The sequence below is a fragment of the Mycteria americana genome, chromosome 12 (assembly GCF_035582795.1).
Source record: "Mycteria americana isolate JAX WOST 10 ecotype Jacksonville Zoo and Gardens chromosome 12, USCA_MyAme_1.0, whole genome shotgun sequence".
Taxonomy (NCBI): domain Eukaryota; kingdom Metazoa; phylum Chordata; class Aves; order Ciconiiformes; family Ciconiidae; genus Mycteria; species Mycteria americana.
This window is the reverse complement of record NC_134376.1, coordinates 13,483,668-13,504,786: the sequence shown is the minus strand read 5'-3', so window position 1 is coordinate 13,504,786 and position 21,119 is coordinate 13,483,668. Positions and strand designations below refer to the sequence as shown.

At 37.8% G+C, this 21,119-nt stretch overlaps 1 protein-coding gene across 1 annotated transcript in view; it reads right to left on the bottom strand.

The window, feature by feature from the left end:
- GRIN2A (glutamate ionotropic receptor NMDA type subunit 2A) overlaps positions 1 to 21,119 on the bottom strand; it is a 196,810-nt gene that overhangs the window by 34,954 nt on the left and 140,737 nt on the right. The window contains exons 5-10 of the mRNA XM_075515172.1: positions 20,036 to 20,241; positions 17,831 to 17,999; positions 17,553 to 17,706; positions 12,624 to 12,749; positions 9,718 to 9,947; positions 3,015 to 3,175 (exon numbers count right to left, since the gene is read on the bottom strand). Of these exons, the coding sequence (XP_075371287.1) occupies positions 3,015 to 3,175; positions 9,718 to 9,947; positions 12,624 to 12,749; positions 17,553 to 17,706; positions 17,831 to 17,999; positions 20,036 to 20,241 (1,046 nt within the window). The remainder of the gene's footprint in view (positions 1 to 3,014; positions 3,176 to 9,717; positions 9,948 to 12,623; positions 12,750 to 17,552; positions 17,707 to 17,830; positions 18,000 to 20,035; positions 20,242 to 21,119) is intronic.

The window sequence follows — 21,119 nt, the reverse complement described above, 5'->3', positions numbered from 1 at the left end:
ATGCCACCAATGATGAGGATAAAAAAGAAAAAAAGATAAAAATACAGGAATAGCTTTGACAAGAGATAAAGATGAAAACAGACAAAATAGCTGTAATAAGGTAAGCAGAACGCATACATACTGAAGAGGAAAATAGAAATTATATATTTGGTCAGAAGCAGTTTGAGGAAGGAGAGACAGGTCGTCCTCTAAAGAGCAGTAGCAACATAGCCTTCATGGGGCAAGACGTATGAAAAATCATGGGATCAAGCAAAGTAGGGAAGGTGAAAGCTTGATCAAGTCTAGGTAAGCAAACTTTACATGGAAGAGAGAAACAATCTGGTCAAACAATTCATGAGGGAGAAAGGAAGATGATACAGGAAACAGTTATGTATACTGAGGAACAGAACAGAAAATTTGGTAGAAAAAGTGAAAAATGATGTCTTTGAAGAATATGAGTCTGGAGAAAAAGAAGAGGCAGGCAATTGCAATACACTACCAAATACCTATTCATGTTTTTCTATTCTCCTCCTACAGAGAATGCACGTTATTACAGTCTCATATTATACAGTCTCATCTCTTTCATTCAGGGCACTTTTAGCTCCAGAGGTCGCGGAGGTGTCAGCCACGGGAACTGCATCACATCCTCACCAAACATCTTAGCAAAAAGGAAAATCTGGGTGGGCTCAAGGTGCGTGTGACAGGTGAGGATGACAGAGCCTGATAGGTTTGGTCACCTAAATGAAATCATCTTTCCAGAGAGAAAGCACTCTGAGGCAAAAAGAAGGTGCAATCATGCTGCCTGACCTGTAACTGAGTTTACTGCCCACAATTACCACACTGATTGGGTCTTTGCACAGTTCTTGCTCTGCAGAACCTGAGGGCAGAAGATATGTGAGCCCACTTGACACTGCTCTCCTGCTGGAATGTCCAAACCTGTGATATAAGCAAACACAAAGTGACACTTCTATTGTGCAAAACCTCAGCAGCTGATGGCATGCTGTTTAATCCTTCTGTAGGTGCCATCAGACAAAATACTAAGGGATGCAGCTGTACATAGCAGTTACTTATATTGATCCGGAAAACACCGCACATGGCAGCTTATTTGCACCATCTGCTACAGAAATGTCAGTCCAGGGGAGAAAGGTAGACACCTGGGGGTGTCCACGCTGAGAAATCACTTAGAAGAAGAAAGAAACTCCAGCGGGGGGGAGGGGAGAAAAAGAATAGCTTATGCTGTCAGAAGGACTAAAGCTTCTGAGGAAGAGCAGCAGCTGGCACAAAAGCAGCCAGCCTGAGTTTCAGTGAATGTCCTGACCTCCCCTGCAGTCAGGTAGCCCCCCCCTTTTCATGCTTAAGTGTCTGACAGGCGGCCTGATTTTAAAGCTAACAGCAGTTTTTCAGGGCTTTCAGTAGCACAAATGGTTGGTGAAAAGCACAAGGAATATATATCCCCTAAATAAACTATCCGTCCAACTGAACAAGGCCTAGCAATGGCTGAAATTAAGCATAGCTTCTTCTTTAAAAATTCACAGCGGGAATGGTAGCATTCAGCTGACTCTCTATAATGCATAATTTAGCTGTCACCCAGGAAATATAACTTGCAGAGGCTCGGTCGGAGCAGGAGCTCTGCCTCTAGTTTGGAAGACCTCGGGTGAGGTCCATCTCACGTTATGTTACATGTCTGTCTTAGGATGGGACAAACAGTGCTTGAGAAATGCCAGTTGAGAATGCCTTGAGAAATGACGACAGAGGGAGTCCAGACAGCAACATGGAGACAGCAGAGAAGGAAACAGTGGGAAGGATAACTTTTTAAAGAAGGGAACCTGCACTCTAAGGAAAGATTTGGGGACTTCAGGGTTTTTTGCATAAGAAATATGTTACAATGCCCTACATGATTGGGAGAAGGAGAGTAACAATTAAAAGGACAAGCAGTTCCCAAAAAAGGACCAAAAGTTAACAGCTTAATTTAGTATAGGAAGAAATGTGTCCTGTGTTCACCATAAATAATAGCAGGCGAGATGTGCCTTGAAACAGCCACTGGAGTAGATGTACTTCAATGCACCATGGGTAACTTAGCCTTCTCACTTCAAAACCAAACAAACCTAAACAAACTATATTGGTAAAATATGATTATTGTAATCCAGTATTAGTAACAAAAATGCACATGCTATTATCAAGCCTGTATGTTTAGAAAAGATTACGAGAGCTGACGCATTCCTGTCACCCAGATGAATCCTGATACAAGTAGTGAGTCACTCTCATACCTTTTGAGGATTAAGAATGAAAATGCAGTCTCTTCGTCCAACCAGGCAGAATGGGCTACTTCAGAGAGTAGGATGGTTGGCACCCAAGTCTAAATCTCAGATCTTAAGGAAGAAGGACAATAATATTTGCCACAATATTGACCAAGATTGCCAGAAGCAGGATTAGATAGTACATTTGAGACTACCTCATCTCAACAGATTTTACGAAGATCAAAGTCAATACTTCAGATGTGACAGTAAATGTACAGGGCCATGCTAATCAGAGGAGGGAGGAAAATGTAAGAGTGGACTTAAAAGCATAGCAAAGGGATGGGAGGTTGAAAAGAAATAACAAGTACTTGCACGCTGGTCAGACAAACAAGCTTTGTCAGAAATTCACCCCACGAAAGCACATTCCTATGAGAGGAATTTCTGCAAAGATAATGAAGGACTGTACACAACATCATGTTCTGTGTTGAGCCCCCACCCAAATCCAGGTCCATCTGTATCATCCCTCTTTAAATTTGAGAAATACTAATTCTGCCCTTTGAATCTATTTTACATAGGACATTGAAGCTTCCATGCAATTTTAAAATACTCATACAAATCACAGGCAATTGTTTTCCTTTCTGATATCTGTACAGTGCAGTTGGAAAAAAGAAAAAGGAGCCATGTACTACACAGCATGCCTGACATCAGTCTGTTCAGTATCACAGTAAGTACGGATCAATATTTCTCAGTTTCTGCAAAGTCTATAGTATTCTTTAAAATCCATGGAAAAAAGCTTACCCAGTTTTCAAGCTGACCAAGGCATCTTCAACTCCTTTCTGATTATACTTCGTCATGTAAAGGTGCATGTCAGGGTAGTTGTTTCTGATATTCCTCTCTGTGCTTCCATTTGGGACCGTTCCAAATCGAAAAGGAGGTGAATAATCATATGGCCTTTGAAACTAGAGAGAAAAGGGAAAAGCAAAGTGTTTCAGGCATTCAAAATGTGAAGAAGGGCAATTTCAGGTTGAAAAAACCAGAAGTTGTGTAAGCTGCCTCAAATTTCTTCTAGGCAAATGCTGTGGGTTAATTCAGCTCTATTATACCAGAAACTGTGTCTTTACTCTGACTGAACTTACAGAAAGGTCTACATCCAAAGTAAAAACAGCTCAATTTTGCCACTCTAATGGGACTTTCTCCCATGCATTGTAGTATGGCAGGACAGCAGAAAGATACTGGAGCAGAGAGGTACTGGAAGATGTTCCTCATCTGCCAGCATCTCCCTAGAGAACCCAAACTACAAGCAGACAGACTGGCAAACAGCAAGCAAAAGAAAACAGTATTTTGTCAATAATCGCTTCACACCTCCATCTCAGCTGAGACATTGTGGGTCCCCACACAAAGAAGGCAAGAGGGTGGTTCGCACTACCCGCGAGGGAGCCTAACGCGCTGCTCCCGCGGGGTGCGGGGGGCTGCAGGAAGCTCGTGCGCAGGGAGGGCCGGGGTGAGGGCCCGCGTCCCTTCCACCGCCGCGACTCGAGGAGAAGAAAAGGTCTTGCATCCGCCCCAGGGGCCCAGCAGCTACCTCGCTTGACGTGAAAAGGGCTTCTGGAGCTCTCACACCTATAATCCTAGTCCCTATTTACTCCTACAATTCAAAACTACAAACCATTTGCTTGAGGGCATATGGGTTTATTCCACCATTTTACTCTCGATATCACTATTGCATCAGCACAGACCAACAAGCCAGGGAATATCTGCAAAGGAATAGCAATAGCTCAGGGCACACTCGGGTTTCAGGTTTGGAAATCATTCATATAATCTCGCATAAAATTTTGCTAACAGACCTGAAAATTTTATATGCGCCTTTTCAATATCTCCCTTTAAATACCAAGTGACACTTCAGGATTAAGTTAAAATGTCTCTTTAAGAAATAAATTAAAAAGGCCACTCAAATTAGAGGAACTATTGGCTAATGAGGAAATTCAATTGAGCATTGATACAAGCAGTCACCCATGAATTCCACGGTAAAATGCACTCTGGTTTTACTGCTGAAGTTAGAAGAGCAATCTCTATACCCCGTGCTGCAAGAGGCAGTTAATATTTATACAGCTGCTGCTTCCTTTGGGCTACATATGTAATACTTCTCTCTTTAAATTTGGTGTCAGGGCATCAAAAATTCCCAGGACCCAGTGCCAATTTGCAAAGAGAATACAAATAGGCTTATACAAAAACTGGGAGTATTTTCAATTCCATCAAACCTTGACTGTGAAATTATTGCTGCAACAATATTTTCATGTTACAGAACTACAATTAAATGCTTCATTTTAATTAAGCATATTTTGACAAAGCATAAAGGAATGAACTCTATTTTTCTCTATTCGTTTAGCTAACAGATGTCTTACTTTTCTCATTTTTCCTTTTCACCGCTTTACTGTTTAAATTATTACTTTGCTACTACTTTACACATACTAATTGACCCATGCACTAAAATTACCCTGTATACGAGTCATGGTTCTTAGTCTGTATTTGCTGTCTCCTTTTTTCAGTTTATTATGCAGCACTGAAACAAACCCTGCTCTTAAATATATGTCCAGAGATTCTGCTGATATAGATGTAGCTTGCTGTTAACTTTATTTAAATCTACAGATAATGAATCCCTGAAGTAGTGAGATGGCTTCCAGTGTCTCCTAATATCTGTATCAAATTTTCCAGTCAACAGAACTGGAAAAAATAATTAAAGAAACAATGTCGATTTCAAGACCTGTAAAAATTGCTGCTGCTCATACAGCTGAGATTTTTTTTGAAATTCAGCTGTGGTGAGCATTCTGCAAGCTCAATTCCTAATCCTGGGGTACGGCAGGGGAATTGGGGGAACAGGGAGATTATGGTGCAGTATCCTGGTAATTTAGAAATGGAGGTTGGTTCTGAATATTCTCACTTCTGAGTACATTCACATGAGTTTAAGATATTGGAAGGAGTTTCCTCCCATAGGAATAGTTGAAGGAATTGAGGTATCTGTCCCAAACTGACCATTCATGGAACACAAAAATATTTCTGCAGGAGCACAGAGATTAATGAAAAGTACTAGGTCATTCAAAGATCACAGGGATAACAAGCAGATGAATAGTTCCAAATACCATCCACAGACTGGAATTTCTTGGCACAAGACACCCAACCAACAAATTTTAACAGTCACAACGAGATCATTTTTTTGAAACGTTTGTCTGCTACTACTGCCTGCTCACAGACTACTTGTAAATAAGAAAGAAAGGGTTTAAAATATTTTTACTAACAGTGCACTCATATCTAAGGTGTATAAAGTTGTCATCAATAATTTTAAACTTATATTCTTTGAGGTGACATGTCCTGGAGAAGCACATAGGCTCTGTGATTGCAGCAAAGATCTATGTGGCAGGCATGAGACAGGAAAGAAAAAGGATCAAGTCTCTATATGCACTCATTTTCCCTGAAGCCCCATGATGGGAAATAAAATATATCATGTCTGCTAGGAAGCAATTTTCTTCCTAGACATTTTCTGAAATGCTAATTTTTTTTTTAATCGTTAATAAAATCCTTAAATTGAATGCACAAGCCCCCTGCTTGAATCATAATTGTGGAGAGATCTACTGTTATTCAGAAGACTAACCAATTTGTTCTTGTTTCCCCACGCTCTGCCAGCTGCTAGAACTGTGGCACATGGCAACACAACTCTCATCTTTTACTTTTATTTTGTTTTACCTATATGCCTTAATAAAACTGACAATTTCATTAAGTCAGTAAAGTGATCTTTCACAAACATTAAATACTGACTTAATCCGAAGATTCGTATGCTTGCCTGAAAAGGCTGGTATTCAGAGCAGTTGTTTGTTATTGTTCTGGAGTATTTTAAGGAACTGTGGAAAACATTACTAAAATAGCAGAAAACAGTAAATATTCTCCCTCTGCTAACACAGATTTTAACAGGAATTATGGCTGGTTTGGAGTGATAGAAAAATACCCATATTTGAACTGTCTCCTTTCTTCTTTTACCAGACAGAAAACACTAACAATCTGATTTTTGATCTTTGAAAAATATAGCTATTGGGAATTCCAAGACTACTATTATAATCACCAGTTACCAAAATGCAGTTGATATCTGTGCCTGACAACCCTCAGAAAGCACTGTAAAGGTCTAATATTGAAGTGGAGAGATGGGGTGGGTAAGAGTCCGACCTACCCGACCTACCCCGTCATCCATGCTGCCCTTCGACCTCAGCCTGCTCTGCTTTCACACGGACAGATCTCTAAGTAACTATCGAATTTGTGACATCTTATTGCACAAAAATATAAAGCCAAGGTTACGAGAACACTGTGAATCCTGCAAAAATAAGGAACCTGTAAATGGCATAATTAAGGCTTCCTATTAAGGTTGAAGAGGATCCCCTAGACCACAGGCATGTGGGCATTTCTTAACATGTGACTGTGTAGAGGAATCACAGCAGATAAACGCTTTGCAAGACAATTCTGTCCACTGCTACCTACTCTCCCTTAGTAATCTTGTCTCTCTTTCATTACATGAAAAAGTCATAAATGGTCTCAAAAGTAACAAGTGCTATGAATGCCAGCTTTGCTGGATACTTTTGGACTCATTTTCTGTACCTTTTTATGAACACCAAGCTTTAAAAGAATCTTTTACATACACAAGAATGTCAAAATATAATTTTCTTCTCATTTTCTGAATCATTTGAGTTTGTGAACACCCACCCCTCGTAACTCCAGTACATGCTGTGCCATGTATTTCTGGGTGACATATAGATAACATGGCATTCAGAAATTCATTAGCAACATTATGAAGGCTGAGGAAACTATCAAGAGGTCTTAAAGCGAAGAAGGGTAAATAGCACATTACCATGTGTTCAGCAAACCTGGTGAACCAGATGCTAGAGCGTAACGCATTTCCTGAATGGGAGGACATTGAATGCTGAGGTTCAGGGATGACTGCTCAGAGAGAGAAGGGTTTTTTCCTGGCTCCTCTTCTCTGTAGTCTATCACACATGGAGCTGGATTGAGAAACCTCAGTATCTCTAATTGGGAATACTTTTTTGCACTGACAATACAGCATTGACAAAAGAGCTTGACTCTTCAGTTGTGGCAGTAGGAAAAAGGGGAGAGGGGAAGAATAATAAACTGATTTACCAGCCCAGAAGTTTTTTCAAAAATTTATTGAACTTCTAGATATTACTTATTTAAAGTTAATTGTACCCATACTTCCGTCTCTTCTCACTGGCCTTTGCCTATTACCGCTTTGCTTGCAGCAAGGATCAGAGTTCTCTACTGAACAACAGTAAAATGGTTGCAAATTCCTGAACTGTTCTCCTGCTAACAACACTGCAGCAACAAGGCAAAGAGGAGGGAAAAATAACTTAACATGAATCAGATTATATTCCTGTAAATTATCCTTAATTATTTGAATTTTTAAGATCCAAGAAACCTCAGGATTGTGGAGGAGGCAAAACCTGTGTATGACAAGAAGAATGTTTTGAAAGAGAACACTGCTTTTCTGGACTTGTGGCTTGTTTAATTTAGAAAATAATCAGAAAAGGCATGGCTCCCCTGATTATCTCTATATGCTTCGGGCAAAATTTGAAGAACTGTAAAATAAAAACAAAGGTGGCAGATCAAATAAATGATCAGCAGACCACACAAAAACAGATGGTATTTTCTGATCCAAGTATTTCTCTATTTTTATTTTGCTTTTTGTGGAAATAAAATCCTACTTAGCAAAGAGAATAGAAAAATGACAAAAATAAGGACTTTATTAGCCAAAAGCTACAGAACAAATACTGACATTTTCCCAGCCCATAGGTGAGAGGGGCAGACAGCCAGCAAAGAGAGGCAGATAAGGGTGCGCTGGCAGCCCCGAATGCTAGTGCTGTGCCAGGTGCAAGCCAAACCCTGCCAAAACCAAGACTTCCCAAGAAAACGCTCTGTACTTTCTCACAAACAGCAGAAAGACATTTGTCAGATCCTTTTTTTTAATCCTCAAGAGAAGAATACCTTTTATCTGTCTCTTACTAAGAATATTATCTTAAAATAGAGGTATATTTAAGTCTTCATACTCTTTCAAAGGTTTTGCAATAACGCAATTTAATGAAAACCAAACTACTATCATTTTTTGTTTCTTTTTATCTGTCTTTCCTCTAGCCATGCTCGCAATTCATGCTTTGATACTTCAGGAGATCAATCAAAGGCTGGTCATAAAAAGCAGTTAAAACAAAAAGCAGACACAAGGCTATCTGAGCTGTTGCCTTCTTTTGAATAACAATTTCCTTTATTTACTGTCCTTTGAGAAAAATCCCTTGTGAAGTTCCCCCCGTGCTATACTCTATTTAATTATTGCTTCTTAATGTCAATATTTAGTTTCATTTTAAAACAACTGGGCACAAACTTGAAAACAGTGTGCCCTTCATGCATTTTGTGCATATCCATCACAACAATAATTTTGCAAATGGACTTCAATCCCTCCATGCAATACCACTATTACAAAGCAGTCACGCAAAAGAAATAAAAAAGAAGTAATTGCTAGGTTTCTGATTTATAAGACTGTTGATTAAAATTCACAAGTACAAAGATCTGGGAAATATAATTTCAGCAGAAGAAAGTTCAGTCAAGCTATAACAATATGAAAAATAAGCATATTTATTATTTGTCAGTTTGTGGGAAACTTGAGTAGGGTTTATGTGAACTACCAGAGCCTACTGCTCAAAGTGAAATTCCCACAAAAGTTCTTAAATTAGGAAAGCGCCTTCCACAAACACATAAAAATTCTGCACCTTATCCTACGTAATTTACATCTCAGTTCAATGTGATAACACAAACCCCCAAATTTTCTTATCTGTTTATTTTTCCTATTTACTCTTGCCATTTTATGCAAGGAAAACATTCAAACATCCACAGACAATATGTATCACTTTTTATCATTTCTCTTTGCTTATTTGTGGCGGCATCACTTTATATCTGAACTCTTTCTATAACTTCCTTGCCCTCTACATAGAAAGCAAAAAGACATTTTTTCAGGAGCATTAACTGGCTTCCGATAATTACTGGATAGTTGCTGGTTTTATTAATATTTTGTCAATTAATATATTATTAATACTCCACACAGAGATGTTCAAATAATTTTAAATATGCCTTCCCTGCATTCAAACTGACTTTTTCATTTTTCAAGCTTTTGTATATCGGTGAGGCATTCCTTTTAATCAAACAGGAATTGATCTCCATCACAAAATAAAGGTACTTTTCAATTAATGCAGTTACTTTTGAAAAGGCAACTCAAAGACTTTGAAAACAGTCTGATATTTTCGTACTTTGGGTCTTAGGTTTGTTAGTAAAGGGCTACACTCAGAATGAAATCATCCAGTTTTAGCTTATTATCTTGCTCAGAGTTTTTTTAGCACAAAGTACAAATTTGTAGAAGGATTATGAAGAATGGACACTGACCTCTTTTGAGCTGAAGACCTACCTTTTTATCACTCAGCCCAGTCACTTGGTCAACAAATTCCTCTTGAATCATAAATGCAGCTAAGTTGGCAGTATAACTAGCCAGGAAGATGACAGCAAAGAAAGCCCAGACCGACACCATGATTTTACTTGTGGTCCCTTTGGGGTTTTGCACAGGCACAGAGTTGTTGAATACCAAGCCCCAGAGTAACCACACTGCCTTTCCAATGGTAAAGGATGGTCCGTGGGGATCTGTAATTGCAAAGGGCAGTTATTTTAGTTGCAGTTAAATTAAACCTTGGCAAGATACCCTACATAATAACAACAAATTACTCACAAAGACATGGTTAAAAAATGTTTCTGTACATATTCACTGTACTCCCAATGGAATCACAGGATTTATTATAGCTACTCTCTATTGTAATGACATTAAGTTCCATATTTGTAAAAAATAATTCCACATTTTTCTATGTGGCGTTTAGTTCAAAAGTTTTAAAATGCAAATGGAAAGCATAGGTTTGGAGAAGCAAACTGATGTCTCTCGTGGTAAGGTATGTGCCACAGCATTGCCCAGTATTGCCCAGTATTTCAGCCTTCTGTGCCAGCGGACATGTAAAACGGGAAGCTGTGGGTTTAAGTCTTAATGATTCAATTCTAGCACTTTTCTCACCCAAATTATTTTTTACCATTTCCAGCCTTCCGACATCATGCTTTTTGAACTTCCTGTAAGCATATTTAAGATCAAAATGTGTGAATACATCACCTACTTTTAAGCAACTTTGCACTCCGAGGATAAATCAGTAAGTCAACACAAAGGAGCTGCCTGTAGAGATACGTAACTTAGAGCGAATCAGACTCTGGCTACCTCACATGTTCAGAGTCAGTTCCATGGCTTCAAATGTGTTGGCACTACAGGTAAAAACCCGGACCAACTAATCCATTCTGTAAGTTTTGTTATTCCTGTTTTCAGTCAGCTTTTAATTCATCCCAAAGCAAGGAGAAGCGGTCAGCACAATGCCCTCATGCCCACACAGTGGCAGGATTGGATACGCCACGCAATTATCCACTCAAAAGGCCTTATTTGTAGAGCCCTATGAGAATAAAGGGAAGTTTGTTCTTACCCAGCTCTACGTAAGTACAGTGCAGGCATCACATGCTGCTCGTCATCGAGACTCCCTTTATCCTCAATGGAAAGAAACGGGCCTCCCCTGGCTGTGACTCATTTGACCTTTTTATAAGTATCTATTTTTCAATCAAATGGCAATTCAGACAATAAGCTGTGATGCAGACACCTGTAATATCACCTCCTTCCCTGCTCTGTCCCTTTATCCAAGGGGATGCACATTACAAAGTCAGATTTAGTTACTAATTTAATTATAATTTGTTTGAATCATAATTTAATTATTATTAAAAGAATAAAACCCAAAGTGGGTATACTCAGTGCATGTTCTCATTTCAGTAGAAATGCTCTCTGATGCAGTGCAAATTTTTCACAACACAATCAAGCACAACATCTTAGATTATCCTCTTTCTGTTCTGCAGCAGTGCTAAGAAGATAGAGTGCAGCAAAACAAACACAATGGAGCTGACTTTTGGTTTATGAAACTACCTTCTAGAGCCATTTAAGATTGAGCTGATACAGGGATAATATGTATTTTCTGAGCAACAATGATAAGGAAAATATATGCCAAGAAAGCAGTCTAAAATCCTGTTTATGCTACTGGAGATTGTATTACCATTGAGCTTCATCCTGCCAAAAAAGCCTAGGGAAAGCAGTAATCTACATAAAGATTCCCATTTATTTTAAGCTTCCCATGTTTCAAATGAACGGCAGCTGCATTCGTGGCAAGTCTCTAGAGCTAAGTTAGGATGGTCTAGTGCCATAATATGTCTTTGTAGCCATAAGTACACTAAATAATCAATTCTGGCACGTGAGGCGGCACAGAAAAGAACAGCCTAGCCCCTAGGTCCCCAGCATCTATATTCACCTTTGATTTCCCCTTCCTAAACACAGTGTTTATTTTAGACAGAGGTTACACATTTACCATCTTATTGAAATGATAACATCATCTGAACATTACAATAATCCCCTTTTTCAGGGAACAAGCCAATCGTAATCTAGAAGAAACCATTAGCTTGTAATACTCTCCAGAACTGTGTTCACCAAGCTGGAAGAGCTCTTGGTATAAAATGAGGCAAGTATGATTCAGAAACTAAAACCAGGCTGCACTCTCAACTGTAAGTTAAGAAAGGAAAGGATGAGGGCACCACAATACATGGAATCCTCATTCTCAGGTCAAAGTGCTAATAATATACAACTGCAGCTTTCACTGCGAAAGGCAAGCTCTGTATTAAATTTGTTGTGCTGGTATATTTTGAAAATGAAGTTTCTATAACCATGGATGCTACACAGAAAGAGGTGATGCCCTTCTGCTGCTGGCCTCATTTCAAGGCTCAGTTCATCAGACTTTTTATAGGGACTATATAAAACTATATGAAACTATATACTTATACTATATAAAACTATAATAGCAACTGCTATTTTTCCAGATTATCCACCAAACCACACCAGGTCATTTTCTCTGAACTAACCATGAATTCCTAAGTCAGGAGTCTGTAGAACTGATTCCAATGCTTTTTTAAGCTGACACTCTACAACTGGTAGAGTATACTAACCAAACACTGCCTGAATACGACTCTCTCTGATATCACTTACCCTTCTGTATGTCTTTATTCCAATGAATTAGAATACAAACATGACTATATAAGCCCTCCAGAAATCATATTTTAAATTAAGAGCAAACATAGTTTCATAACTGCTTTTACTGTTTTATTCCTGTGTTATATTTATTTTAAAAGATGGAAGGCAAGGGGTGGGAAATACATCATTTTTTATAACTTTAGGGTTGTGTAAAATGCAAAGCTTACCTCTCCCTTGTGCTAAGTTCCTGTTATATCCTACAGGACTAAAGTACTCAAATATAAAGACAGCCATGGCGGACACAATGAGAAGCATCACAAACATCATCACCCAGACAGAAGCACTAAAAGGCTCTGCAGCAAAACAGACAAGAGAAACAGAAACACAGTTCATTAAACCAGTTGCAGCACAAGAATTCTAACGTCTTCGGCTAGGCAAGCCGAGCAGCTTTCTTTAAATTAGCTTTTACCAACCAAAATGCTACCAAATAACTAACTAGCAATATATAAAGAACTGCCGTTAGTATATATACACAAAATCCATACAGTCAAAACCTTAAATGTAAGTTGCAATTCAAAAACAAAGGCTGCACACTTTTCTTCGCCAAAGCCTTCACTGACACTGAGTGGCAAATAATTGGTTTGACTCGGTGCTTATTCAGTCCACAATCAGGTAGCCCATTTCTATTTATCTATGTTAGATGCATTTACCAACGGAATGGTCCAACCATTTTATGACTGTGTTTCTGCAGAGCAAAAGCAATTAAGCATATGTTTAAATACATTTGGTAATTCAGTGAAGTAGACTTCTCTCTCGTTTTCTACCCAAAAAAATTGTTAGGGGAAAAAAGCTCAATACTTGCATTCAAACTAAATTTTTTTCTTTCAGAATTTTTTTGTCTCTGTGTTCACTTTCATCTACCTGCAATGAAGATGTTGTTTTTACCAACTGCAAACACATCCTTTTGAAAGTCTCATTCTCATCTGGGAGCAAATTTCTGAAATCAAAAGGTTTCTATGGAAAACTGAATGTCAGTTTGAAAGACAGAAGAAACATTATTAAGTAAAAGAAGTAGGTTGGAACAGAAAACTAAAAGCAGTTTCAAATACCAGACTAAGCACCAACTTTTTGAAAGGATTGGGTATGGTAATAGTATGTGATAATGCAAAGTTCTTCAATATCATCTGGCCCAATCACAAATCCTCTGTCATCTCAGGAGTCCCTGCGGTAGCTGTCATGGTATAAGGATATATGTAAGAAAGGTTTTGTATGGCAAAGAAATATCTCTTTATCAAGTCAGCTTATTTGGGGCATTTTATACCCTGATTTTGGTAGATAATGCAACTGTGAGTGTGCTCTGAAGCATGAGAAAAAAACCCTTAGTATACTATTTCAAATTAGGACAGAATCAAGAAGCACTTGAAAGGACAAGAAATTAGTGTGTTCCAATGCTTTGCCTGTTTTTGAAAGCCCAAGAGGTTCCTCCATCTTAACCTCTTCATTCTTTGAATTTAAATTAACATTTGAACCACTGAAAATTCTTCCATCATTGCGGGAAATGACTATGAGTGAGAGTTGAGGTGTGCTAAGCCCAATAGCCCAGTCTGAACCTTGCCCGAGTTAGCATGAATGATTCACCCAGAACTAGAATGAAGTGCAATAATTTGGGCCCAAGCATGGAAATCTCGTGAGATCATTTGCTTTTGCTACAATTTCTTCAGAAATTTGGAACCAAAATCCTTTGGAACCAAAATCCTTTGGAAAAAGACCAAATTCCAGCTAGCCCAGCTGGTGATTTGGGATGCAAACTAAAAAGGCAAGGCAAGGAAATTTTAAGCCAAACTGTTCTCTTTCTGTTTTTAAGATAAGGTTAAGGAACAGGTTTTTTTTAATTTTATATTATTTTATTTTTAAGAGATCATATGAATTTCTTTCAATTACTATAATTATTTGTACAGAGGACAATCGCAAGTTAGCAAAATAACAGAATTCTTAAAAGGCAGAGATAGATCCGTTCCGATGCAGACAGGTAAAGGACGTTATGTAGCCAAATACAGTTAATAACAAATATTCTATGAATTCACATTAACTGGATTAAATTGGAATTCACATAAAACTATCATACAATTTTGACAGCATTCTCATAGAAGAAAGCAAGCCTGATAAAACTCTTATCAAAAGCAACAGTGTAGAAACAGCAATGGTAATTTGTCAAAATCTGAATAAGACAAAGGGCAAAACAAGCCGATAAGAAAAAGCGAGCTATTAACAACAGTTCAAGCAGAATGCTCTTTAATAATTTAAGCAGTCTGGTTATGTGGTGGAGGATTAAAAGAAGCAATAGGAAAATAAAAAACTATTTAGAATAGCAAGCAGTAAGACTGAACAAGTACAAAATCAATTGAATAACAGTCGATCTTCCTGTCCTATTAGATATCAAATTACCCATTCAGCACTGTTCTTTGATTCTCAAAGGACAGAAAGAGAACTTCCCTCAGGCAAGCAGCAGGTTTTATAAGAATTTTCATTAAAGCTATGATATGGCAGAAAAATACTCATATATGACTTGCCAGTGTACATTTCAAATGGTTGGCAATGGAGAACATTGAGCAATGAAACAGATGTCTTACTCCACTAACTTTGAGTTTCACCTCCCACCACCAAAACCAATACTTAAACAATACATAACATCAACAGGGACATAGATTTCCTATTCCACCAATGTCTCCAAAAAAGAAAACTGTCTCCAAAAAAGAAAACACAATGTCTCCAAAAAAAACCACTTATGAACTCTCTCCCTCTTAAAAATATAGAAATTTGGATTTGAGGTTTCCCTTATTTTGTTTGCTTAAATAAAGTTGAATTAAATCTCCACAGAATCTTTAAAAAAATCTATTTGTGGATCTAGTATATATGAATTTTAGTACAATATGAAAATATTTTCATGTGGATAAAATTCTCATTTGAAGGAGACACCCACATCAGAATCAGAACACAGCAGATAATGAGGAAGAGGCTGTCAGTCCATCAGTTGCTTAGATCTATTGGACACAACCACTGAATGAAAAATCTAGTTCAGACAAAATCCTGTACTTGTGTACATTCATAGTAACAAATGACAAAACCAAAACCAAATATTTCATGAACTGTAATCAAGAACTGCTATTTAAAAAAATTATTGTATTTGACAGATTTTAAAAAAATCTTTTAAAAGAATTATGTAAGATGACTCTTTTCTTAGACATTCACTTAATTGAAACAAAATCAGTCTGTGAATAAATTCAGTTATCTGCCTGATAGTATTTTGCACGGCAAAGCCCTTTACTACTATGCACACCTCACTGAGATACCCAGTCACTTCCAGTAAAGTGGCAGTTTCATCTACAGCTAAAAAACCAGAACGCACTTCTGAGAGCACAGACTTGATTTATTGGTGCAGTAAATCAGATTTCTTCAAAAGTAATGCTATTCTATAGAGCTTTATAAGAGGTTATTTTTACTTTTTGAATTATATGTACAGCCAACTAAACCAATAACATGAACTGCATTTTAGAAATCTAATAATTATGTTATTGTGAAAAATGCAAAAGCAGCTTCTCTTTTCATGGTAGCTGTAAGCCGGTTTTTAAGAGGTAAGCAGAGTCCATAGTAAAAATCGACTGCACTTGCAGCACATTTAGAAAACATCCCAGTACTTATATTTCAAATGATAATTTCAACATGCTGTAACTTCAATTTTAAAAATGAATTAACCTTACAAGTGAAAGACTTACGGGAATGAAAAGACACTATCTGAATATTTTCATTAAAAGTACAGCCTCTTATAACTTCATTAAGAAGTCTTTCATTCATTAAACAAAAATAATAACCACCAACAAAATCTGTTTAGGAATCACCGTGTTTGGGAAGCTATTTGATTACTCACTGTGTTATATTTGTTTGCATCATCTCTCTTGTTATATTTATTTGCATCATCTCTCTAAAGTGCCTTTATGGAACAGGTATGAGAAATAAGCTCTGTGGCTAAATGATGATTCTCATGCAAGAAAACCCAGTTATTTGTCCGCTTGTAGCTGATATTACACCAACAATCTGCTCCTCGATGGCTACAAGCGATTTCAGTGGAAGTTAAGAATTTACACTTAGCAATTTAAAAAGAAACCATACAATCAGTGATGCAAAAATGGCATCATTGCTGGCCCAATGGACTTGAACATACTAAACTGTTCTGTAAGATATCTGGAAAATACTGATTTCTTTTTTTTTTTTCAATTTCACTTAAATGATTTTAGTGTCACTAGCATTATTTTCCCGTGCAAAAGATCTTTAAAAACACTGGGCCCAAATAGACTACGAGGAACATAACAGCATTCCGGGCACTTTTGATCCATCTCATGGGTCATTCTTTTTTCAGCTTCAGGTAAATTCAGGCTAACCACCAAATACAGAAGTAAACAATAAGCATGAAAAGAGAAGGAGAGGGAAATAATGAAAGAAGAAATGAACAACTGAAACAAGAAGCAAACAAGGAAAGAAGACCAAAGTCTTTGTTTCTTTATATCCCACCTCCTTTCTGTCCAGCCTTTCATTTCTTTGCTATATCTCCACTGTTCAACTGCATCATCACAACTCCACTGTTCAGTTGCATCAGTGGAGAAAACACTCAGAAGCTCTCCAGTGCAGTAGTATGGTGTTCAGAAGCCAGAGGTAACTCATCAAAGGAGCTGTCAGATCTCTTCTAATCATAAGGAAGTCTCTTTTTCTTAGCTATTCTACAAGGCGTTTTAAAATTATTTTGTGAATGGGAATGTTAGAAAGATATGAAACCATTTATAATGGGCTACACAAGCATAAATTAGTTTGTAAAGAAGAAGTTTTTGAGGAAGTAATTTTCCCAACTGAAGATTTTGGGGGATTCTTTTTCATATTGAAATCACTATCATTGGTTTTCACTTACTGCATCTGAAACCAACAGCACTATCTTCATGTGCCAACAATCATGTTAATCAGCACGTCAACACGGTACAAACTTCCTAATGTAAAATTCAAAACTTGACAGAAACATGTCAATGCACCGTATGGCTTAACGAACAATGAAACCTACCCAGCTCTATAGAAATGCAATTAAATGATCTGGATGGGTTGGAGAATCATACCTAGAAAAGCAGATGGTGAAACTGTGCCATTGCTCCGTGACACCATGACACTAATCCCAGTCTCAACAAATGGCACTGAAAAGTCAACCACTTCAGAGCGCTCTTCATTAATAGTGAGAGACCCCACAGCCATGACTGCACGATGATATACCACCTGATCCACAAAGAGAAGACACCACCAATATTACTCAGTAGAGAATACCTCATTTCTCTAAAAGAATTAAAAACAAACATTGCTAAGTTCTTACTTAAGAGCTCTTTTACCTAACAGAACTTACTTCACCAATCATTCCATTCCACACATTATTGACTTTTTTGCCATGTTTCCCATTAGTCACCAAATACAGGTCATATGTGAACTTGACAGTTTTAGACAACTTCTTCAAGATATCGATGCAGAATCCTTTGCAGCACTTCTTTACGTTAGTTCCCTCATTAGTTGAGTTGCTGTCAATAGAGAAGAGAGATATAAACATTTCTACTGGGAAAAACAGAAGAACCACAACAGCAAAATTTAGCATACCGTGAAAAAACATTTTGTCATACTTGTGAGCGACCATGTTTTTCTGAATCAATGGAGAAATAATCCACACGGTGCTTTATATGGTTGTCCTGGTTTCAGCTGGGATAGAGTTAATTTTCTTCCTAGTAGCTGGTATAGTGCTGTGTTTTGGATTTAGGAAGAGAATAATGTGATAACACACTGGTGGTTTAGTTGTTGCTAAGTAGTGCTTACACTGGTCAAGGACTCTTCAGCTTCCCCTGCTCTGCCAGGCGCACAAGAAGCTGGGAGGGGGCACAGCCAGGAGAGCTGACCCCAGCTGCCCAAAGGGCTATTCCATACCATATGGCCTCATGCTCAGTATGGAAACTGGGGGGAGTTGGCCGGGGGCAGCGATCGCTGCTCGGGGACGGGCTGGGTGTCGGTCAGCGGGTGGTGAGGTGTTGCATCACTTGGTTTTTTGTTTTTCCCTGGGTTTTGTTCCTCTCTCTCTCTCTCATTACTTTTCTTTTAATTACAAGTTATTATTATTATTATTAATATTTCAATTATTAAACTGTTCTTATCTCAGCCCACGGGTTTTCTTACTTGAGCTTTTCCAATTCTCTCCCCCATCCTACCGGGAGGGGCAGGGTGAGCGAGCGGCTGCGTGGTGCTTAGTTGCCAACTGGGGTTAATCCACAACAATGGTCTTTGTAGATCTTACTAATCATAACGCAGTTGCTTGATGAGAGATAAATAGAAGATAATGGTAGACCTTGTACGACATGCTTTCTGCTGCAGTATCCAGCCTACTACACTTCACTTCTCCATCAAGAAATACAGTCTCCTCTTACTAATCTTTCTCTTAGGCTTAGATTAAACATTTATTACTTTTACTCTCAATACATAAGACTACATGTCATTTAGTAGTTAGAGAACTTCCCAACATGTAAGCTATATAAAGGCACAGCAGTTCACCATACTGAAAATGGATGCTGCACCTTTTTCTGCACTTTGAGAAGGTGAATTTCAGGCCACCTTTGAGAGCAAAGATGAGGGCTTTCCCTTTATTTTTTTTCTGAAATGTTCATTTCATGACGTCTAGAACTTTTTAGTGTAAGCGTCTTCAGAAGCCAAGGCAATATTTTACAGCCTTTGAAAGAATTCAAAATTAAAATAAAACTACTTTAGAACTTGACTAAGTACAGTTATGTAAAAAAAAAGTTTCTCTCAACTTCAGGAAGCATGTGCACAACCATTGAGCAGTCTCTGGAAATCTTCAGAAATATGCATTATATTCCCTAACATCTGCTCAGTAAAAAATGTTGTTATTATATTCAGTTCATAATTACGTAGACTGAAGCACAGAATGCGTGAAACAACACTGATAAATACACAATGAGAAAATTTCCACTGATTTCTAATGACTGCTCCAAAGTTATAGAGCAATCAAAGCAGGGGACTTTTCTCTAGATGGTATGTCACAGTGGTATTTTATGCTGGAGTAATTTATCCTGTACCAAATTTTAGCATAAACCTACATTTTCAATGGGAGACATTCTCAAATTGTTAAAGACTAATTAAAACAGGCTTATTTCAATGTAACTGGAAACAATTCAAAGAGGACTCATTAAAACAATCCTATTTTAGAATGCAATCTTCTTTCATGTGACTGAAAAGGGCTAATTCTAGTTGACTTTGAATTTACTATAAACTTAATATCTTGTCGTTGATTCAATGTGACTTACATGTATATAACCAGAACCTTTCAACTTATAAAAAAGGAAGATGTGAGCGTACCTTGTGGGAAAGGGAAAAAGAAAGAGTAAATGAAATACAGAAGGAAAAGTAAAGATAGGAAGCAAGAGGGAAAGAACAGCAAAGTATCAGAAAACAATTATACAATGAAAGAAGCAAAGGAAAGAATCAATGAGAAAATAGTGGAATATATTTTGCACTCAGAAAAAAAAAAAAAAAGGAATGCTGTGTATTTACTTACTTAATTTTGACAAATTTACGACATGGCACGGTGTTTTTTTGGCAACTTTCCATCAAAGGATCCACATCCTCAACAATGACAAAGGGAGCCTCCTCCAGGGTGACAATACTCAAATGGTTATCGTCTGGGTCGCTGTCTGCAAAAGAGCTGTACCTTGGCCAGACAGAGTACTTCAGGCTCAGTGAGTTGTTCTCCCATTTCCCCACCTGAAATGCCAAGATACACAGGCTGCTGCTATCTGCTTGCTTGTTTTTGACAAATGAGATCTCATATTAAATGTTCTGGGATACAGGTACAGGAAATTACATTGCAAAGACAGTTGACTTGGGGTTTTGTTATCAAAATTACTTTAGAACTTTTTAGTAATTGCATGAAGTGAGAAAACGCACTGTGGTAAAGACAATGTTAGAAAATGCACTGTGGTAAAGGTAATGTTAATTTAAGAGATAACAGCTTTATAAAGACCGGACGACATCAGTTAACACTACCTATCACCTGGCTATAGCTGCACTGACATTTGACGGAACAGCAACCAGATACTCCATTTGTAATCAGGACCAATTTGCAGTAATACGAAAACCGTTCTCAAAAAAAGAAAAAAAAGAAAACTAACCCCCCCACACACATACACATCAGACTGATAACCAAAGTATCATAATATCATTTCTGTATCTTCTCAAAAGAGAAGACTTTTCTATCCTTATAGTTTGAAAAGCCATTGTGAAAGCCTTTACCCAGGGTTCCATCGCACCTGGGCTAGGCCAAACCAAGGTTTTAGTAAACACAAGTTCAATTGTGCATGGTTTAGTTCTTACCAGAAATAACGTATTTTATTCTGCTTTAGTTAAGGCCAACTGTTGGGAGAGTTTAAGAAAGCATAGTCCACTTTACATTAAAATTGTCTATTTGTTCACTATTATAAATTATCCCTTCTAAATTAACCTACATTTCTTTCCACTTCCAGAACACCAGAAAGGGGCATACGATTTAAATATTTTGAGAACTCTAGCATTTTCTTCCTCCGATTGTGCTTAACTACTTTGTATCCACAAATCTAATTGCATGTTTTATCTGAGTAGCGATG